At 44.4% G+C, this 21847-nt stretch overlaps 1 protein-coding gene across 1 annotated transcript; it reads left to right on the top strand.

Moving 5' to 3' along the window:
* The first annotated feature begins 3380 nt into the window (after nt 1–3380).
* Nucleotides 3381–21081, top strand: LOC139055769 (ice-structuring glycoprotein-like). Its single transcript, XM_070533307.1, has 5 exons — nt 3381–3427; nt 4914–5604; nt 19409–19440; nt 19955–20966; nt 21065–21081. Coding segments are annotated over exons 1-5 (1740 nt in total). The 5' UTR covers nt 3381–3424; the 3' UTR covers nt 21067–21081.
* The last annotated feature ends 766 nt before the right edge of the window (nt 21082–21847 follow it).

Genomic DNA, 21847 nt, shown 5'->3' with positions numbered 1-21847 from the left:
CAGTTTAATTGATTGGATACTTCTTCCAAGCATGCAGTGAATCGCATTGGAGAGATTGTGTCTCTTTGTCTGACCCTTTTCTTTATAAGTATCCGTCTACTTTTCTTATGGAAAATTGAGGTAGCTGTGGAATCTCTGTAGATACTTTCCAAGATATTCACGTAAACGTCCTGTACTCTTTGATTACGTAATGCCTTTATGGCTGCTGGTATCTCTACTGAATCAAATGCCTTTTCGTAATCTTTGAAAGCCATATGGAGAGGCTGGTTGTGCTCTGCCGATTTCTCGATCACCTGATTGATCACATGGATGGGATCCACTGTAGAGTATCCCTTCCTGAAACCTGCCTGTTCCCCTGGTTGACTAAAGTCCAGTGTTGCCCTTATTTTACTGGAGATTATCGTGGTGAAAATTTTGTGTAGAACTGGAAGTAAGCTAATGAGCTTATACTTCTCAATTCTTTAACGTCTCCCTTCTGGTTAATTAGTATAATGTTGTCATTCTTCCAGTTCTCTGGGACCCTTGAAGTCGATAGATAGTTCCTATAAAAGGCCGCTAGCTTTTCAAGTATTATGACTCCTCCCTCTTTGAATAAATTGACTGGTAGTCCGTCTTCTCTTGCCGCTTTTTCCCGTTTGATGTTTTGCCCTTTTAACGTGATTCCTAGTTTTAGAAGGAGCCTCTGTAACCACTTCATTACCACTTCGAATGGAGCCCCATAGCGCGATTCGTCATGGCGCGATTGCACAATGTAAAAGAACACTTAAAAAACCATTAACAAATGCAGCTTTTAAAAGCCGCTTACACTACGCGCAGCATAGTAAGCGTCGGTATTTTTAACTTCCTAAACGCAAAAATATGCCATTTATATTTCGGGCACATGGTAAGCATGGTTACTCGGAGCATTTGACCACATAATTATGTCGAAGTTAACGGATGGCAACTCGGTAAGCGCCCTTTTTTTAGTTTTATCCGCGTAAAAAAGGGGTGCGAATATTACAGGCCACATAATTAGGATTTCTTTACACTGTGAGCAGCCTATAGTCGAGCTGCATACTAAGCATCGCTACTTAAAACATTTGTCCAGGATAACCGGTGCTGGTAAAGTGTGATTTGACTGATAGTGTAGACGATGTTCTATGCTGCACTCGCAGCACCGAATATTTTTATTGAAATGATCTTCGGCCAGGGTATAGGGAAATCGCCATTGGTGATACAGGATCGTGAACAGACAGCTTTTGTTATTCGTGAAGGAGTTTATGAATTTAAAATCACGCCCTTCAGATTAGGCAACGCCCCGGACCCATTTGGGTCCGGGGCGTTGCCGCACAAGGGACGTCCGTACCATGCCCAAAGTAGGCTCCATCGGGGCCCTGGGCATGATCATCGAGTCCCGCAGAACCAACACCGAAACCGTGCAGAAGCTCACGGCCAAGACGGAGAACGCCATACTATTCTTATACAGAGTGGCTAACTGTCGCCATGGCCTCAAAGAAGACAACCTGCTACCTCTCGCACACGCATTTGTTCTCTGCCACTTCCCCTACGTCACTGCCATTAACAGTTGGTTACACGCTGAGCGCAATAAACACAACGGCCTCATTCAAAAGATAGTGAAACGGGTCCTCGGCCTTCCGATCAGAAATTCTAGACATAAACTCTTCGAGCTCAGCGTGCGCAACAGGCTAGAAGAGATCGCCAAGGCTCAGGAGTGAACGCAGGCGACCAGACTCACTACCACCAAAGTGGGCCACCACATTCGGGCGAGCTCGGCCTCTTCTCGATGACTAGTGGAGCCACCGAAGTTGACGCCTGTTACACGCGAGATCTGAAACTTCATTACGAATACGCCCGTTCGCCGAAACGTACATCCTGACCACAACAGAGGTGGGCGGCTTGCCCGGGCGACCGCCCTTCTGAAGCGCGTAGACATGAAAGCGAACGACGTCACGTTCGTGGACACCACTGCCTAGCACAAAAACGAAGCTTTCGCCGCGGTCGCTGTCTCATCTACGCAGTGGACCCTAAACTCTGCCACGTTCCTCAACTGAGGCTCCCAAATGCCGGAGCAAGGAGCCATAGCCCAGGCCGTGCTCAATGGCAAACGGGAAGTGATCTACAGTGACGTCAGACCGGTCATCAATGCCTTCCAACGCGGAGCCCTCTCCGACCAGGCGTTATGCATCCTACGTAGCGCGGATCCGAGCACCCTCAAGCACTACGGTGTCATCTGGCTTCCTTCCCATCTCGGTCGGGTGCCGGGCGCCCTGCCCGATCTCAACGAGATTGGGCCCACGAGTCATGAGCCCACGAGTCAGCGTGCGTGCTTACCAACCACGCCATTTCCGGGCGTGCCCCTCTCCTCGAGCTAGGGGAGAACTGGGATGCGCTCATTACGTAGAGCGAGATTACAAAACGCTTCTACCTCGGGCGCCGCATCTTTCCGCCACCACACCCCAAACAGGCTGCAGGTGCTAACACTACGCAAATGAATCCAAACCCTGCCAAATTAGGTTTTCTAAAGCGACGCGTACCCATCGCCACGTGTCCCTCATGCGAAAACACACTCGCACACATTTTCTGGGAGTGTGGAAACACTCTTCGCGGCTCTACTTCGAACAAGTGGGAGAAGTAGCTAAGAACTTGATTACTCGCCAACAAGCAATAGGCCGTCCAGCACGTCCAGACTCCCGTTGCGCGCTTAGCGCATCCTGCAGGTCCATAATAAACTTTTCCAGTCTAATCCATACTAGTAGCGCTTTCGGATTTAAGTGACATAAAAGTAACACTTTCGTTCCAGACGGGTCCGTTAATATTGTGAATCCGACCTAAACATTTGGTCCATACAATCCGTTCAGCTAATTTAATGCCTTCTCAAATTGCCCTAACGTTAAGACAGAAATATCAATCCACAAGCGATCCCGCATAAAAAAAAGTGTCGGTATCTTTTTTTTTCACGCTCTGTTTTATTTCGCGATCCTCGTGCTTATTACCTCTGTGCATTGCAGCGTAACTGGGGCGTAACTGGGTGATCGGTGTAAGGCGTTGGACTGAATCTGTAATTGAGAATTGTTCAGTCAGAGGCCCACGTCCTTGTAATATTTCTTGCGTTAAGAAAGAGAACGCAGCATGTGACCTGAAATAAAATAAGCTATTTCTTGGGTGTTCTAGTTAAAATGAAAAGTGAAGAAGGGGGAGGATAGGAATATGTAAAACTAATATGCATTCTACGCGAACGTTTGCTTCGGGATGCTGGCGGAGAGAACATTATTATTCTTAAAGAGCACGTTAACGTCTCTCTCACCAACGGTAAAGTCCGGTTTGTTACTTCTTCTCTTGGCGAACTATCAGGTATAAAAGCTCCCGTTTCCAGAGTCGAAATCAGAAGCGCCTGCTCCTCAATCGAATTAGGACCACCGCCACCATGGTAAGTCCCTCGTTAACTCAGCCGTACCTACCGTGTGGTACCATGAAGGGAAAATTATTCGCTAAATTTGACCTTCATGCTTTTCATAAACCATTTCTGGTGATATTTTTGCTAACACATATACGAGAGTAACCTATGTTTTTTCTTCTACGTCCATCTCCACCAAAATTCTGTTGTCAACATGTTAGAAAGAAAATTAGAAACAAAGAATACCAGCTTACATGCCATTACTTGTGTTGAGATAATCACCTCGAGTTGAGCGCCACAAGCTTCTTTGCAGTATATAGGGATAGAGAAACATTACTTCAAAACTCAGTGCCATGCTACTCAATGAAAGCAAAAGTGGCGGTATCTTCAAACCCAATAAACACCTCGAAACAACAATATATTTATAAAGACAATATTCTTTGACTGCAATCGACTTGAAGTCAGCTTCTTTGTTATATTCTTCGAGGGGGTTCCAAATCGCACAGCTTGTGATGCTAGTGCAGTATAGTGATCCTTTTAGCCTACTATTCAGATTACAGAGCGCAGAATAAAAGAACCACTGCAACTATGTAGATGTTCAGCAGTTTTGCCGGTACGCGCAGTGGAAGGGTAGCGGTTTTGGGCAACGCGGCTAAGCCCGACGTTCCGAGATAGAAGCCCCGCCGCGGCAGCCGCATTTCGATTGGCGCTGAATGCAAAACCTCCGTGCATCGCGCAATGGGTGCCCGTTTAAGAACCCAATCTGGTCAACATTAGCACAAAGACACCCACTACGCCATGCCTCATAATCATTTCATGGTTTCGGCTTCTAAAACCTAAGAATTAATTTTTTTTTAGTTTTGCAGATACCACATTGTATATATACACCAATTGATAGACTTATTCAACTGCACTTTAATTCTTCTCTGCATATGTAAATTGCATACAATTGAAAATTCAAAAGCATAGGCTATCGAGTCTATTAACAGTTATTTTGCTAACGCAACCATTCTTTATGAGTGCACACATCAGCAATTGATTTTAGGTTTTCCGAATATAGTCGCTGATATACACGGGTTGGTTGGGTAATTCCAATGAATACTCGAAGCCATCTTGTTACACAGCCCCAACATGAAACGCAACGTAGAACCACAGATTTGTTATGCAGATTTCAGGTGCCTACAAGGGTAAGTTACGCTCATCGCCTGACATCACATAGGTTGTTAAGAGTGCAGTCGTGGTTTTTCTCAAACCTCATCGTATATTTACAGAGCCCCACCGGTTTTTAATGGGAATCATAAACATGCTCCATTCCCACAGTCTCACTTGCTCACCACAGTGTTACAACAGTTTGTACCATATAAATATTTCTTCTGAAGGTGTTTGCCAACAATGAACATGATTCAAAAAAAGGCATAGCTTGATCACACGATTCGAGGCTACATGCTCAAACATTACATCAGCACTCATTTGGCAATTAAGCGCATATTCATAACTACTAATGTTTCTCCTTTTCCAGCTGCGTGCCTGCATTGTCCTCGCCTTGGCCACTTGTGCCTTTGGTCACCCAACCGGCACCTACACCCTCGCCAGTAACCTTGGCTACGGCACCGGCTACGGCGGCCTTGGCTATTCCGGCCTCGGCTATGGTGGCCTTGGTCTTTCCCATTATGGCCTTTCCCATGGAGTCGGCTACTCCGGCTTGACTGGCTACGGTGTTGGTTACGGTTACGGCTATGCCCCATCCGCCAGCTACGCTGTCGCTGCGCCAGCCGTTACCCGTACCGTCTCCACCTACCACGCCGCTCCAGCTGTGACCGCTGTCCACGCTGCTCCAGCTGTGACCGCTGTCCACGCTGCTCCAGCTGTGGCTGCCGTCCACGCTGCCCCAGCCGTGACCGCTGTTCACGCTGCTCCAGCTTTTGCTGCCGTCCACGCTGCCCCAGCCGTGACCGCTGTTCACGCTGCTCCAGCTTTTGCTGCCGTCCACGCTGCCCCAGCTGTTGCCACCGTCGCCCACGCTGTCCCAGCCGTCGCCACTTATGGTGTTGCTCACGCTGTTCCAGCTTACTACGGCTACGGCGTTGGCTCCCTCGGATACGGTGTCGGCAGCTACGGTTATGGCCATGGTCTCCTCGGATACGGCCTGAACTACGGTTACGGTCTTGGCTCTCCTCTCAGCTACTCCACCCTCCTCCGCAAGAAGAAGTGTAAGTACTGCTTCCTATTCAGCACTTAGTCTTCTTAATTCAGATTGCTTGTGGTTTATTGGTGTGAGCACTAATGGTTAACTTGTTCTTTTCTCTCCTTGCAGAAATTTACATAGTCATTACCCTCCGATCACACGCAATCCACAACGCAATGGAGCAGCTTGCTTGGAGTTTTCAATTAGGTTTACTGATTGCCGCTTCCTAATAAACTGTTCTGTCAAAAACGCCTGATTATTTATAGCTGTCCCATGCTGTGGACATTTATATGCATTAAAACACACTAGAGAATAAGTTGCAAGGGTCAAGTTTCAAGGAGGCTTCGCTGGACTTAAACCTTTCTTATATTATAAACGGCGTGTATGTATTTGCGGCATTGGGCATCTTGCATTTATTATTGTGAACATAATCACTGCCCACACTGACACGAAGACTGTCTTTTAAATACAATGCTCATTTAAGTCGCTTGACTGGTGTATTAGGTTCTAGTAGCTGCCAATGGCCTTACGCCTTGGCGACAGCTCACAACGTTATAGACACGATTTTTTGCGCAACATAAAGGGCATGATATAAAAAATTATTTCAAGTGAGCTTTCTTTTGTTTTTGTTTGTTTTTTTAAGATCGAGTGTTCTTTATTGTGCAGAATAATAAGCTTACGAGTGGGGATTATATATACATACAGAGGGAGGTCCTATAGTCGAGAGAATGTACAGGGGACCTCCCATTACAAATGTGTAGGACATGTAAATACAAAGCAGTTTTATGCAAACAAGCAAGACACCATGGGCACTATAACGGAAAACTATTGCAAACTTTTCTATTTTAATTGTGCAGTCAGCCTACCGCGATTGGTCAAAAACATTTTTGGACAACCCCCACTTCACCTGTCTGTCACTCGACGTCACGAAAACGGTGATAGCTCCTCATCTAATATGACGTGTACCCGCTGATTATGCATAATTTGATCGAACAAAACAAAAATAATTATTCCTGATTTGACGCTTCTTTGCCATTAGCCCTCGTCCATTGGTCAAAAGTTTTCGGACTGCAACCACTGCACCTGACCCTCACGAAAGGTCACAGAACCGCAAAAACTTACCGCGTCAAAGTGACGCGTACGCGTTAAAGATACATTATTGTGCCGAACAAAACTGAATTTTTCTTCCGAATAGCCGCAGGCTGCCCCGTTCCGAAAGGAATAATAGATGGCTGCCACCAATCGCTCCGGCACTGGCTACTCGCCCCTGCCAGAGAGCATGGGTTTATTTCCGTGTAATAAAACCGTATGCGTGGCCGTGTAACGTTTTCTAGAACTTTCGGCACATTTATGACCTCGTTCTGCCAACTCTTTTTTGCTGACGATCCATTTTAGCGTCATTCTTAAGATTCCATTGCATGCCGCCGTGATTGTCGACGAGCGAACGCAAGCTAAGTAAGAGAAGGCGAACCAATCACAGACGCTGGCACCACCCTCTTCATCCGGTTATCGATATTCAGTGCAGTGGCTCGGCCCCATCTAACCCCTCTCCACTTGAGCGTACTCCTCGCCTCTTGTGAGCCAATTAGATAAGACAAGGCGCTCAGTGGAGGCAGTGTTATTCGTTTTTCAAGCAAACAAAATTGACCTCCTCTGAACGAGCAGAGCATTTGATTGGTTCGTTCAGACAACCCTGCGCATGACCGCCCTATGCTTGCGCGACGGTCACGCAGATTTGACGTCAGAAGATTGGAATAAAAACATATTGTAATACTTTTACGTTATACGGCGCCGTATTCAGTTTGTCACTAGGTAATGCTGTAAAATATTTAAGGACACAAAGCACTTATTAACATAATGATAACGATCAAATTATTATATTGAGTGCAAAAATTTACGAAGGTTTGATTTGAATGTGAAAAAAATTATAGAGTATCCCAATATGACATGGTAATGAGCTCCGAAGTAGTGTGGCTGAAAAATTAGTAGTAAATTGACCATAATTAGTTCTATCTTTTGGTAGTAAGCAGCTGTTGGTAGGAACGAAACGGGTAGACGTGGAATATGGATACTGGCTGTTAGTAATTATAGGGAATGGGAGCTTTCCATTAACAGATTCATAAAGTATTCCAAGTGAGAATTCATTTAGTTTCTGTAAAGACAAAATGCCGTTAGATCTGAGCAATGGAGATGCTTCCGATGTGTATCTGCTACGTGAAATGATGCGAATTGCTTGATTTTGGGTATGCTGTGGTGAGGATAAGTGTGTAGGATACGGGTTTCACCATGATGATATGCAATAAATTATATGCGTGTTAATAAAAGCCTAGTTGAAGATGAGTGTCTTCACATTAAAGAAATTGCGAACTTTACTTATTATTCTAATTGCAAATGCTGCCTTCTTTGGTAACGATAAAACATGATCGTCAAATTTTAGGTGTTTATCTAATACGACGCAAAGAAACAGTACACTATGAGTAGGATAAAGTACACTGGAAGCAAAGGTTAGTGATGATACACTGAGATGTGCTTTTGTTTAGCTGAGAAGATGACGAAGTTAGATTTGGCAGTATTAATGTGTAGTCTGTTTAGTCGGCACCAGTTTACAATATTAGCCTCGTCGTGGTTAAGCTTACACATTAATAAATCGAGACTTTTGTCTGAGGAGAAGATGGTAGTGTCGTCAGCGTAAAGGATACAGTCAGAGGACTTTAGGAACTGTGGGAGGCCATTAATGTATATTAAAAACAAGAAAGGTCCTAATATAGATCCTTGTGGTACACCATTGTTAGTTGTTTTAGGGTGCGAGTAAGTGGTGGATATTGATACAGTACAGGCTCTGTCTTTCAAATACTTACGTAATAATCACAGTGCCAGGCCGGTTATACCAATAGAGCCTCACTTACCAAAAAGGATGTTATGAACAAGTGAATCGAAGGCTTTAGAAAGGTCAATAAATAATGCGCCAGCAAAATTTCCAGTCTCAGTGGCCTGCCGAGTCTTGTCTGTTAGAAATACTAATGCCAAATCAGTTGAGTAACCATCCCTAAGCCCAAATTGGTTCGGGGCTAAGATGCGAAATTTCGATAAACATCTTGATAAGCGTGTTACGATTAGTCTTTCGATAATTTTACTGAAGAAGGAAAGTATAGCAATGGGGCGGTAGTTAGATGTTAGATGCTTATCTCCCTTCTTGAAAACAGGGATTATTCTGGCCTTCTACAAAGAACTTGGATAGATTCATGTTTTAAAGATAAGATTCACTATGTGACAGAGTATTTGAGATATTAGGTACACTATCATTTTAATGAGAGGTGGGCTGAAGTTATCGAGACATGGCCCTGTATTCTTTAGACTGGAAATGACTGTGACTATGTCTTCAGGTGTTGCGGGATGAAGGAAAAAGCGATGGGGCACACGGGGGTAAGTCTTGGTCCATGAATCGTCGCACCCTTCATTATCTGCGCAGAATAATTTAATGAAGGAGTTTGCAATGTCCAAGGGATTATCAAGGAGAAGGTCCCCCGAGTGTATCATAGTAATTTCGGATTTATGGTTGGATCGACCTAAAAAAGTGTTTAACACTTTCCGTTGCTTTTTGACATCATTACCTGCAGAGTTAATTTCATTTTCATAATACATTGTTTTAGCCAGTTTGAGTAGTTTTCCTTGTAAGTTAGAATATTTATTGTACCTTTCGTGAAGTGCAGTGTTAATTGGCTGTTTTGTTGTTTTTCTCTAAAAGTTATCTTTTTTTCCTTAAGGAATTTAGCAAACCGGTGAATAACCATGGGTTACGGGCAGCTGAAAACATTTTTTTTGCAATTCAGTTGTACTGTGGAATGTGAAATAGCATTAGAAATGATTTGTGAGAATGTATTATAGGAAGTTCACGTGTTATCCCACACCATTACTGGGGACCAGTGTGCAGCGGCAATTAATTCAGTAAAAATTTATGAACTAATCTTTTTTTCTGGTGAAGCTTCCATCGGTAGTGCCAGCAGTAGAGGTTAAGCGCACGAATGTTGGGTAATGATCGGTTATTGAAGCTTCGACAACACCACAGTCAGGGTTAATAAGAAGATTGGATACTATGTGGTCGATAGGCGTCCCCTGTTTATTCGTGGGACAACGAGTTGGAAGAGTAATTAGGTTTTCATATCCGAACCCATTTAGGCAGCTAATGTAATAATTAAGCAGTCGGTTGGATGTATCTAAAAGGTTAATATTAATATCGCCCACGATAACGACGTTTTTCTGTTCGAATGATAAATTATGGTGCAAATTACCTAGGGCTAAGCAAAACGCGCTTCCAGATGATGAGGGTGAACGATAGATGCAGCCTACTATTAGGTTGTTCGTATATTGTGAAAAGAATGTATCGTCAAATTCGACTCAGAGAGAGTACAACAATAGTGCAACAGACAAGCAGAATGTAGTGACATGAATGAATAATATGATGTCATGACTATCAATAATATGAGTAAAAATAATTCAAGAACACATGCAAGCTTCTATATGAAGTCCAAGCGAAATCTCACTGTTAAGATACAAAAATCGTGGGATTGATGCAATGATGTCATTTGTGAAGGCACGAGAACGCCAGGATCAAATGCACGCATACGGTTAGTACTTTTACTTGATGGTGCGGGAAAGTTCAGGACGTGAGCAGCGTGATGCAGTCAAAGTCACCTCACACTACTTGGTACAGAAACATCATTTTATGGTCAAGCCAATTTTCAAAGAGTCACAAGATGTTTCTTTGCCAATACAGTTCATATTATGAAACCTTCACTGGCCAATGTACTTGTCGTACACAATGGGCACAAATTTGCGCTATACTTTTTCAGAGAAGTTGTGGTACGAAAGTGACGCATAGTTACAAAACGCTTATGTAAGCCCTAGCTTTGAACAAACAAGCCCACAGTAGAGAAATCGAGTGCAGTGATATCTACAAACAATTCCTAAACTTTGAATCTAAATCAAAGGACCGTACTGCCATCCTAAAACATTTGACAGATGTAAAGAAAAGCGAATCTTCTTGGATACTTGGGCTTCGAGGCCCTCAACAAGCGCTAAACCTTGCTAACTCTTCACCCGAAAGCCAATAACTGAAAACCACTTTCTCAAACTGTCTAGTCAATGGCATTACTGACGTTTTATTCAGATTCAAGCTAAACATGTTGAGTAAGCACTGCTTTTCACTCCAGAAGTTCGACTGAGGGAACGTTGGTGTAGGTTGAAAAATATTATGAATCTATGAATTCCTCCGTTGCACACACGCACACACACACGCATTACTCAACTCGGTTGAGTGGTGGAAGAACTGCCAGTGGAGGATCGTTTGAGAATACGGGCTAAGCTTTCTTTAAATAACACCGAGAACCAGTTACGAGAAGACATTTGAGATGGCACCCGAACTTAGCTATCGAGATGAGAAGAAGGTAAGCGAAAGTTACATTATTCACCTCTCGTTAGGCGAGCGAACAGGACTGGTGTTACCACATGTTTGGCCAGAAGTTGGCAAGCTGAGTGCTGTCATCTGGGATCATGACGTTATTTGCCCGTCATTTCTTTCTTGGGGTGGCCGAGACCCAAACCATTTTTGCTGTAAATTGTGCCGAGGATAAAGGCAATCTCCATAAATGCCATTTCGAGGTCTGCCTTGGAGGGAATTTGTCCAATGCACTGCTTTCAAAAGACACCATTGCGTAAAGTGTGTGTCAACTGCAGCGCGTAAGCTACATCCTTCGTCAGATTGCAGAGCAACCTGTAACGCGGTCCGCAAGTTCTCACGAGTTCTCGTTCATTGTCTACTTTCAGTTGCCTCTACTTTCACGGGCTATAACGGTGCATTTTCTGATGACTACGGGAGGTTGAATAAAGGAATTGAGCAGTCATGGGCTCAGAACTGCACTTCGATGTTTCTAAGGAGTCATAGTGAGTGTGGGCTTTTCTTAGCTCTGTCAGCGTGTTCAGCCTTTCTAATAAAGAGCAGCTACAATCAGGCAAACGGTTTAGTAGTAGGGGCGTCCCGGTAAGTTTTATTTCTTTGTGCAGGCATACGTTATAAACAGAATTAATGTCGGCCGACAAATCCACATAGAATAATTCGTTATGAAGGATATGTATGCACAAGAATATATTCATCCATCAAACTAAGTTGTTCTGCCCGTAACGCGAGTTTATTTAGAGACGGCATCCTTGCAAACATCTTGGTATGATCGAAAATTCTAGTGAAAGAATCAAAGAATTTTCTTCTACCGAAAGTGACGCTTAGCTCATGCAACAAAACCTACTGTCTTCTGCATAGGCTGTATTACCTGGCGAACTTCTGTAAGGGCTTGGGATCAATAAACACTTGAGGCTCAAAGACACAAACGTTCTTGTAACCGCAAGCTTTTTCACTGTGACTTTCGATAAAGGGCGAACTTGAGTTTATTTCGTGTAGTTGCTTGACGTCTAACTTGTTAAAGCGCCTATTTTTATTCAGTCCCAGTTGCGCTCCTGCGTTGCTTTCATTTTCGCCCACGCGTTCAATTTTAACTCCCGACGAAAACAATTTCACGCAGACTTGCTACAAAAAGAAAAGAAAGTTGTTTCAACTGCATACGCCCCTTTGCTCTCAATGCGAAAAAATCAGAGAAAAACGAAGAGCACCATCGCATTTTTCAAAAGCACCAAATTATGTAGGCTAGGCACATCTCCACTTCGCCTGTATGAGTTGCACTACCAGATTTAAAAGCTTAAGCAAAGAAAGACATTCCAACGCAAAAGCATGTGTAATTGCCTGGATAACAACCAGCTCATAAAACGTAAGAAAATTTGCCAATGCAAGTCACGACAGGCCTAAAACTCTTACAGTGGTCAGCGCAATAACAGTTCGTGTGTTGCAACTGATGCGCGATCTCGCTCTAGACCACCGATGAAAGCGTTCCATTTTCGTTTAGCATTCCGTCGGATCAAGAAAAACGGTGGAGGAATTGAAAGAACCCAACGCACCGCCGGATCGCTTGCGTTCGTTCAGTGTTGCATGTCAAGAATGGCATGTTATCTAATCAAAAGACAAAGTACAGCAAATTCTGCTAGCACCTTGACAGGAGAGATGGTTTTCATAAAGTTATTCACGATGTGATTACTTATACACATGCATATAAGTGCTAGAGTTCCAAATTGAAATGAGCAGAAAATGTTACATTAGCATTAGCAAATCAAGCCTATGTTACTACATAGGCTTGATTCGCTCAGCGAATCAGACCATTATATGCATCAATAGTGTGCCTCACTGAAAGTTTATGTCTTTCCTAAATCCATTCACATTTCTTGCTGCGATACATGTGAAAGCGCTTGAGGTTAGGAACACAGGATGTTGTAAAATATATAACAAACGTGTAAATTTAACTCCAGTTGTCTCTGGTTCAGCGTATTTGTCGAACCGAACGCAATATATAGACGTTAAAAATTCATTGTCTTCAATACGAAACATCAGTGCACGAGTCCCCCAAGGCAGCATTTTGGGACCGCTCTTATTATTAATTTATATAAATGATAATGTGCAATGTGTAATTGATGGTAAGATTGTATCCTACGCTGATAACACTTCGGTGTTCATATCCGGGAGATCAAAAAGTGACATTGAAGAGCAAGGAATTAGAACACACAATGTATTAAATACACGGGCAAAAGTTGTTTGAAGAATAATTCTAAGAATACAAAAATAGTACTGTACTTTACAAATGGAAGATAATTTCTAGGACGTTAGAGGTGTTTGTAATCTCCGCTACTGTTGAAATAGTAGATTCTGCTAAAATCCTTGGTGGTATGTTCTCTAACCATTTGACTTGGAATGATCATATTGACTATATTAGATCAAGAGTGTCCTCAGCTGTCCGTGTTAAGCTACTCTTGCGTGGTATTGTTCCTGTCAAGGCTAGGCTGTTGCTGTATAACTCATTATTTCTCACTCTCTTGCAACATTGTTGTACCGTTTGGGGCACTACGGGTGTCACAAGTCCATCCAAGCTTCACCTTCTTCAAAAAAGAGCTGTAAGATGCATTGCTGGTCTGTCTTACTGCTCCCCTAGGCATGACTTGTTTTTTTAAATATAAAATCCTGCCACTCTATGCTTTATACAATGATAGCGTTTTAATGATCCATAAATGCTCCTCACGTAGTGATGAAAATTATATTCGTTATCGGGCAAAACTTGAGAAAAACACGCATATCCGCAAACTAGACAAACAAATTTGGTTAGGGTCTACACCTAGCGCACATTATACCGAGCAGTCTCTTTCTTATACTCTTCCAGTATTATTAAATAAATTAAACAAGGAATTGCTTGAACCTTTCGAGCATTCAAATGATGCTATTAAGCGATTTTTTCTTAGCAATATTACGTGATGATATTGCACTGAGTTTAAAGCAACACAGTTCTTTCTTCTCCCCATAACAGGTTATTTGTTTTTCTAATGCCTGTCGCTGTGCTGCATTGAGCAGCGCTGCTTTTTGCAAAGTATTTTTGTTATGTGGTTTCAGTGTTTATTTGGAAAAAAGAAAATCTCTCCGTGTGTACTGTACTGCCAACATGATAAAGGGAGCAGGACCTCTGCCAAGCTCTCGAACTTTTTGTCCTGTCTCCTTCTCTATCTATTAGAAAATAAAGAGTGAATAGAACTGAATTTATTACTTATGCTGCATGGCAAACTGGCGCTATAAAAATACGAAAGAAGCTGTCCGCCGATTAGATATTAGTGGGCCAACGAGAGTTGCTAATAACGAAGGCAATTATTCGTCAGTTCGGTGGCGTTGCAGGGCACCAGGACAGTGGCGGAGTCTCATGCGTGCATATTTGTATGTACTTAGGTTCCGCAACGGGGATGTAGCAAACCGGATGTTGGACGGGTGTCCAGGTTTTTGGACGCGTTAGCAAGACATCACTACATCGTTCTCCCAGCTGCCAGATAAAGTGGCGGGACTGTGTGCGTACAGCTGGGTGCTTCTGAACGCGGCATGTTGCCCGACAGCGGACGACGCACGGTTGGACGACACAGAGAACCGCAAGTGCCCCAGTCAATACCGTAGAATTTCACGCGCTGACGCGGGAAGCCAGACAGGTGTCGCAGGTGAGCCTTCGTCAGTATGACTTTAGTACTGCCGCTGTTTAAGAAAATTGCGCATGTAAGTCTACTTCGCTCATGTACTCTTTTTTTTGCATGCGCTATTTATTCCATACATAAGCAAAGACAACTAGCAAGGAATAAAGCAGGGGGATGTAGGTACGCCGATAATTTTTAATAAGATATCTGTAAGAGTTAGAATAAGTGTGTCCCTGAAACAGATTGCTCGGACAGGCGGGTATTCAACAAAAAAATGACATTTTTTAAATGCATCATAGTCTACTTAACCATCTCACTCCAATTATCATTCAGCTAATCACCTTGCGACAAATTTGAACTAATTATCTGACAGGGCATACCTACTTAGATAGAATCCGGATAATAGCACAGCTTTCGATACAAAAATTAACATAGCGTGTAAAGAAACATATTGTTAGAAATTTAATTCTGGCGTTTTACATGCCAAAACGATGATTTGGTGATGAGGCACGGCGTAGTGTGGGACTCCGTATTGGGTTTGGCCACCTGCGGTTCTTTAGCGCACATTCAATGCAGGGTACACGGTCCTTTTTGCTTTCGCCCCCATCAATATGCAGCAGCTGCGGCCGGGATTTAATCCCGCCACCTCATGTTTCTATAGCGCATTGCCATAGCCACTAAGTAACAACGGCGAGTAAACAGATTATTCCACAAGCTATATTTGTGCTTGAATAAAGAAGTCGGCGTTTGTTAAAAATGTAAGTGGCAAAAACCCTGCGTTCTTACAGCAAGCTTGCCAGCCCGTATCTCTAAACTTGTGTCAACTCAAGATTTCGTTTGAATTAGATATGACGCGCAACCTCTACGGTTTTTATTTTGTATATTGAGATATCCTAAAATCCATCATTATAAGCTCAATCAGTGAAACTCTGGTAAGTAGTTGGTTATGCCTTTCTATTTCTCGTAGAAATATTGTCGAGTTCATCGAGCAATTCTGTTCATGAGTAAGAATGAGGCTGCCTGCCCGGGCAATTTATTTCTTTATTTTTCTGTCCAAGCAACAACAACAAATACACCCGGTAAAAGCGGTTTTGTGGGTTTCCAGGTTTGCTCGACGAAATTCGACAAATGTACCGTTTTCTTACCAGCACTATATGGAGCACACAGAAAGCACATGTAATAAGCACATATGAATTTATCTTGTTTGAAGATGGTGTTCATCTCCTGCGAGTACTTCGCATGTTTAGCCTCTAGTAGATTACTTCCATAAAGAGAAATTAAGGAATTAAAAAGGATCCGTTTGCTGTTCCCAATATTTACATTACACCTTAGAAGAAGGAAGTTACGCAAATGAACAGTAACAAAGTATATAAATAGCACTATTTAATGTAGGTGAGCAGAGACAAACCCTTTACCTTGGGCAAAAGGTGGGATGCATGACCACTATATGTTATAGTAGAACAGAGAACGTTTCCTGTAACTAATAAACTATCATATTGCTACGTAGCAGTGGCGGTGAAGAAGGCAGCAAAACTGCGATTAACGAAACCATCGTTTTATGGCGATCGTTTATCAGCGGGTCAAGCGCGTCGGCTTTTTACAACAGTTGTCGAACGTTCCAGAGTAATCGCTGGAACCCGCGTGTCTTCCACAAAGTTCTACACTATTCGCATCGCGCATACCTGTAATCAAATTACACAAGGCTCGGTGACAGAGAGTGGATGGAACCATCGATAACATTCCAGAACCTTCCGGTAAATGCAGGCACGTCCTGCGCTGTGCGATAACAAAGGTGGTCGTCCGTAAAAGATTAACAAGTGCACGTGTCAATACCCTTCTCTTAAAGAAACCATTGACCCGATGCTGCAAACGAATCAATATAGTAAACAAAACACCCGTAGCAAAGAAACAACAAAATAAGGAATTTCGTCAGCGTGCGAAAAAGGGCTGAAGACGCACCACGTGAACTACTTCAGATCGTGCAGGGCACCGCTGTGAATGCAAAATGCTTGTCTGGCACGACCTCATAGTGCAGTTCGCCAATACGTCAGAAGATCTTGTAGGGTCCTAAACAGGGTCGCAATAGTTTCTCACTGAGTCCTCGTCGGCATATCGCGCAACAAACCAAAACACGGTCACCGGGCTGGTACTCGACGTAGCGTCGTCGGAAGTTATGGTGCCGACTGTCGGTACGCTACTGGTTCTTGATCCGTAGGCGGGCCAGCTGTCGGGCTTTTTCGTCGCGCCGGAGATGGGTACAAACGTCAAGATTCTCTTCGTCGCAGACGTGCGGCAGCATGGCGCCGAGAGTCGTCGTGGGGTCCCTGCCGTAAACCCGCTTAAACGGCGTGATCTGTGTTGTTTCTTTCACCGCCGTGAAAGAAAAGAAATCAAAGGTTACGTACGGAAGGACTGCGTCCCACGCCCTGTGCTCGACGTCGACGTACATTGCTAGCATGTCGGCGAGGGTCTTACTCAGGCGCTTCGTAAGACAATTCGTCTGTGGGTGGTAGGCAGTTGTTCTCCTGTGCCTTGTCTGTATTGCAGAATAGCTTGGGTTAGCTCCGCTGTAAAGGCCGTTCCTATGTCGGTGATAAGAACTTCTGGGGTGCCATGTCGCAGCAGGATTTTTTCAACGAAGAATTTCGCAACTTCGGCTGCGCTACCTTTCGTCCGAGCTTCAGTTTCAGCGAGGCGGATGAGAAAGTCCGTTGCCATGACGACCCCCGCATTTCCCGATGTTGACATTGGAAACGATCCGAACAAATCCATTCCGATAGGCTGAAATGGTGGGCAAGGAGGTTCGATAGGCTGCAGTAGTCCTGCTGGCCTTGTTTATGGTGTCTTACATCGCTGACAGTCTCGGGAAGTCTTGACACTATGGGCTACGTCGGCGGTCAGACACGATTAACGAAACTAGCGTTTTATTGGGCGAACTTGTGCCCTCAAAGCAGGTTATACTCGAAGAACGACGATAGCGGCGGACACACTCGGTGATCGTCGAAAACCTGATCAGTGGGTCAAGCACGCCGGCTTTTATACATCAATCCTTGAACGTTCCCGAGTAATCTCTGGGACAAGAGTGCCTTCCACAATGATCTACACAATTCGCGTCGCGCATGCATGCAATCATATTACACAAGGTGATCAGTGACAGACAGTGGATGGAACCATCGATGACATTCCAGAAACTTCAGACACATGCAGGCGCGTCCTGCGCTGTGCGATAAAATGTGTTAGGAGGTGAAACGCGGTCGCCCGATAAACAAGAATGAGTGTCGATATCCTTATTCCATTTCACCTTTTGCGCGTTTGCTTGTAGTTTGCGAATTGATATGTTACTTTTGGTCATGGTTCATGCATACACTTTTATAAAGATCCCTCTGACTGACGTGAGAGAACGTCTCGTTCTACAAACAGTTTTTTTTCGCGACCAATTTTGTATCTGTTTTCCGCTGAAGTGTCTGACTGTGAGCGGTTAGGCTGTGAGCTGCTGATCGCCGCACGAGGCTGGTAATGTTCAGTGCTCGCTTTGATAGACTGTCTTAGGAAGTGCCAGAAAAATGAAGTGGACTGGGGGGCTCCTTTTTTAGTTAACAAGCGTATGAAGCTAATAGGCAGTGATGCGAAGATCAAATTCCTCGTTGTATTGCTTAAACGTGGAAGTAATTTTATGAACCTCAAGTAAAATCTGCTCGCATTACCTGTCTATAATGAATAGACCGAGATGTTAAAAAAATAGATGATTTAATGTGGGCTTTCCGCGGTTTCATGGCATTGTCCCTTGATGTGGTTGACTTCAGATGTGGTCTAACACCTACTGTGCATGTCAGCTTAGCTGTAGGATGGCTTCGATTTTGTTTGCCTACTTTATATCTCTTCAAGGTCGCTTCAATAATAGCCTTATCCATCTTGCTATTTCTTTAATTGATCAATAATACTGTGGTGGATTAAAAAGCACCACTCATCAATGCAGGTTCTGTTATTTGCCAACAGCACCAATAAACAACTTTGTTTGACTTTTCCTCAAAATCAGAAAAGGAGAAGGCTGAAACTTCTGGTTTCATTCCAATGAGTCTCGCGTTGCAGCTCGAGCAAACACGCATGCCAGTGCTTCTTTCTTTTAACTTCAATTGATTATGAAGCTCGGGGCTTGACTCAATATGCGCACAGCAAAGGATATAATAAATATCTTAGATATTCATGGCCTCGACTGGTTTTTACGGGAAGGACAAGGGATGATCCCGCTCCACCATACATTTTCGACAGAAGTACCAGGGGTGCCTGAAGTAACTTGTGCAATACTATGTTCTCGCGGTGTCTGCAGAAATAGACAAGCATTTATAAAATAATAAGCAGCGTCGGAACGCACAATATTGCAGGGCCAGAATTTAAAAGACATCCAGTTATTCTGTGCTTGCGAAGGCGTCTCCACCGTTCGTCTGGTTTGCACTTTGCGGTATTCCCAGTAGAACAAGAACTGAATGTTTAATTGAGTATTTCGGACGATTAGAGGACTTTCTATATGGCGTCTTGCGCGAGCACGTAAAAGCAGCATTTCAATAAAAGAAAAAATATCGCGTTTTGCACCAGTGGTAGAGTACACAAATAAAATATAATGGAGGGACGTGCATGATGCCAAGGCTTTCACTTACAAAGTAAGCGCATGCACTTTTCCTGCAGATTACTCACGTGCCAAAGCAAGCATCACATCTCCCTCACCCCTTTTATAGGCCGGTTCTACCTGCTCGAAGCCGACTATCTAGTATAAAAGCCCACTCCACAGTGACCCATACCAGAAGCTTCTGCTCCTCCATCGCTCTAGGACACTCACTATGGTAAGTTACCGTTGAACTGTTGAATGTCATGTGACAATCTCGACCGATTTCCCTAGATCAGACAGGGCCTCCGGCTACACAGAAACCTTTGCGCGTAACATTATAAAGCTCTGATACTGGAAAAGCATGTAGCAAACAAAAACATTTTCGTGATCACGTACAACGGCTAAGCCCCTAATTCACTCGTCTTGCTACGGTGTCGAACGTCGGTTCAGTAGCGCGAACTTACAACCCATGTCTTCTCAATGGATTGGTTACCTAATGTTTTTTTTTAATTGAATGCCAAAAAAGGGCCAAGAAATGAAAGTGGAGTACCGGAAGTATCTCTAGAAATACAGTTCTGCAATGTTCCGACGATTCAAATATACATCTAAACGGAGGTGTGGTTAGCTTCAGTCAATGTCGAAATACAGAAACTATGTATTTGTTTTTCCCTATCAGCTGCGTACGTTCATTCTCCTCGCCTTGGCCACCTGTGCCTTTGGTCATCCTACCACCAGCTACACTCTCGCCAGTAACCTTGGTTACGGACTCGGCTATGGCAACCTCGGCTATGCTGGCCTTGGCTACGGTGGCCTTGGGCTCTCCCATTATGGCCTTTCCCATGGAGTTGGGTACTCCGGCCTTACTGGCTATGGCGTTGGTTACGGACATGGATACGTCCCAGCCGCTAGCTACGCCGTCGCCGCACCAGCTGTTACCCGCACCGTTTCCACCTACCACGCCGCTCCAGCTGTGACTGCCGTCCACGCTGCTCCAGCTGTGACCGCTGTCCACGCTGCCCCAGCTGTCGCCACCTACGCTACCGCCCCAGCTGTGACCAGCGTTGTCCGCTCCGCTCAAGTTGTTGCTGCTGCCCCAGCTGTCACCAGAGTGGTGCAGTCCGCTCCAGCTGTCACCTACGCTGCCGCCCCAGCTGTCACCAGGGTGGTCCAGACCGCTCCAGCTGTCGCCTACGCTGCCGCCCCAGCTGTCACCAGGGTGGTGCAGTCCACTCCACTTGTCCAGACCTATGCTGCCGCCCCAGCCGTAACTCGTGTCGCCACCTATGCTGCCCCCGCAGTGACCAAGGTTGTCCAGTCCGCTCCTCTTGTCCAGAGCTACGCTGCTGCCCCAGCCGTGACCGCTGTCCACGCTACTCCAGCTTTCGCTGCCGTCCACGCTGCCCCGGCTGTTACTACCGTTGCCCACGCTGCTCCAGCGGTTGCTACTTACGGAGTCGCCCACGCTGCCCCAGCGGTCGCTACCTACAGCGTTGCTCACGCTGCCCCAGCCCTCGCTACCTACGGTGTTGCCCACGCCGCACCAGTCCACTACGGTTATGGCGTTGGCTCCCTGGGATACGGTACCGGTCACTATGGTTACGGCCATGGTCTGCTCGGCTACGGCCTGAACTACGGCTACGGTCTTGGCTCTCCTCTGAGCTACGCCACCCTCCTCCGCAAGAAGAAGTGTAAGTTGTACTTTCCAGTCGGTAGTTAATTTTGCAATAGCATTGGCTTAACATATCCGTGTGCAGCACTAATAGTACCTTTTTTTCTCTCTATGCAGAAATTTCCATCTTCCTAATCCTCGGATCCCATTGACGGCACAAATCAACGGAGCAGTTTGTATAGAGATTTCAATCAAGCGTATCGAATGTCGTCAGAATAAACAGTTTCGTCCCAATTCGTTGCTTCTTTATCAGCCTCTCGAGCATGAACTTCTTTTCGCCTTAAAGTGTAGAAGAATATCGGCTTTCAAATGTGACTTATAAAGAAGGCCTCCCTGTATCAATAGAATATATATTTAAAACGAAAGTGTATGTATACCGACTTTTAAAACCGTACACGTGGCAAGTCATCACAGCCACATGTAAGAGAATAGTATTTTGCCTAATGCAAGATACCTATTATATGAAACTAGTGATAACAGAAAAATAGCATGAAGTTACCCTTTTCTATGTCGCCTAGTCCAAGACAGTAGGAGCTTTTTGCAATGTTAGGATGTGAAAGTAACATTTCTGATGTCATATTATGCTTGTTTAGGCTGCAACGTCATGGACACGAGGTACAGCTTTGCACTAATTAGTATTATGGGGATGTGGTATAGGTGCTGTATTGCTATATAGGAGCATTGCTCTTTCATTTCACTGCTTTTGTTGCTAAACTGCCGAGGGTTTTAAATTACTTCTTTATTATCTTTTTTTAAAATATGCGGCCTAATGCAGCAGCCAAAGTGCAAATGGGCTAAGCTTCACCAGGGAGATGCCTGGAAATGGTCGCTTGCAATTCTCAGATATTTGTCTGGATGCGATATACCAATATATGTATCGGACTAGGCCTCTAGCTTTCA

Source organism: Dermacentor albipictus, chromosome 2, assembly GCF_038994185.2.
Source record: "Dermacentor albipictus isolate Rhodes 1998 colony chromosome 2, USDA_Dalb.pri_finalv2, whole genome shotgun sequence".
Lineage (NCBI taxonomy): Eukaryota > Metazoa > Arthropoda > Arachnida > Ixodida > Ixodidae > Dermacentor > Dermacentor albipictus.
This window is presented reverse-complemented; position numbering and strand designations above follow the sequence as displayed.

Bases quoted from the DNA above. Each gene is read 5' to 3' on its own strand.
- LOC139055769 (XM_070533307.1), top strand. The intron at 5,605-19,408 runs GTAAGTACTGCT...CCCCTTTTATAG, and splicing joins CCTCCTCCGCAAGAAGAAGT to GCCGGTTCTACCTGCTCGAA. The intron at 19,441-19,954 runs GTATAAAAGCCC...TTTCCCTATCAG, and splicing joins TGCTCGAAGCCGACTATCTA to CTGCGTACGTTCATTCTCCT.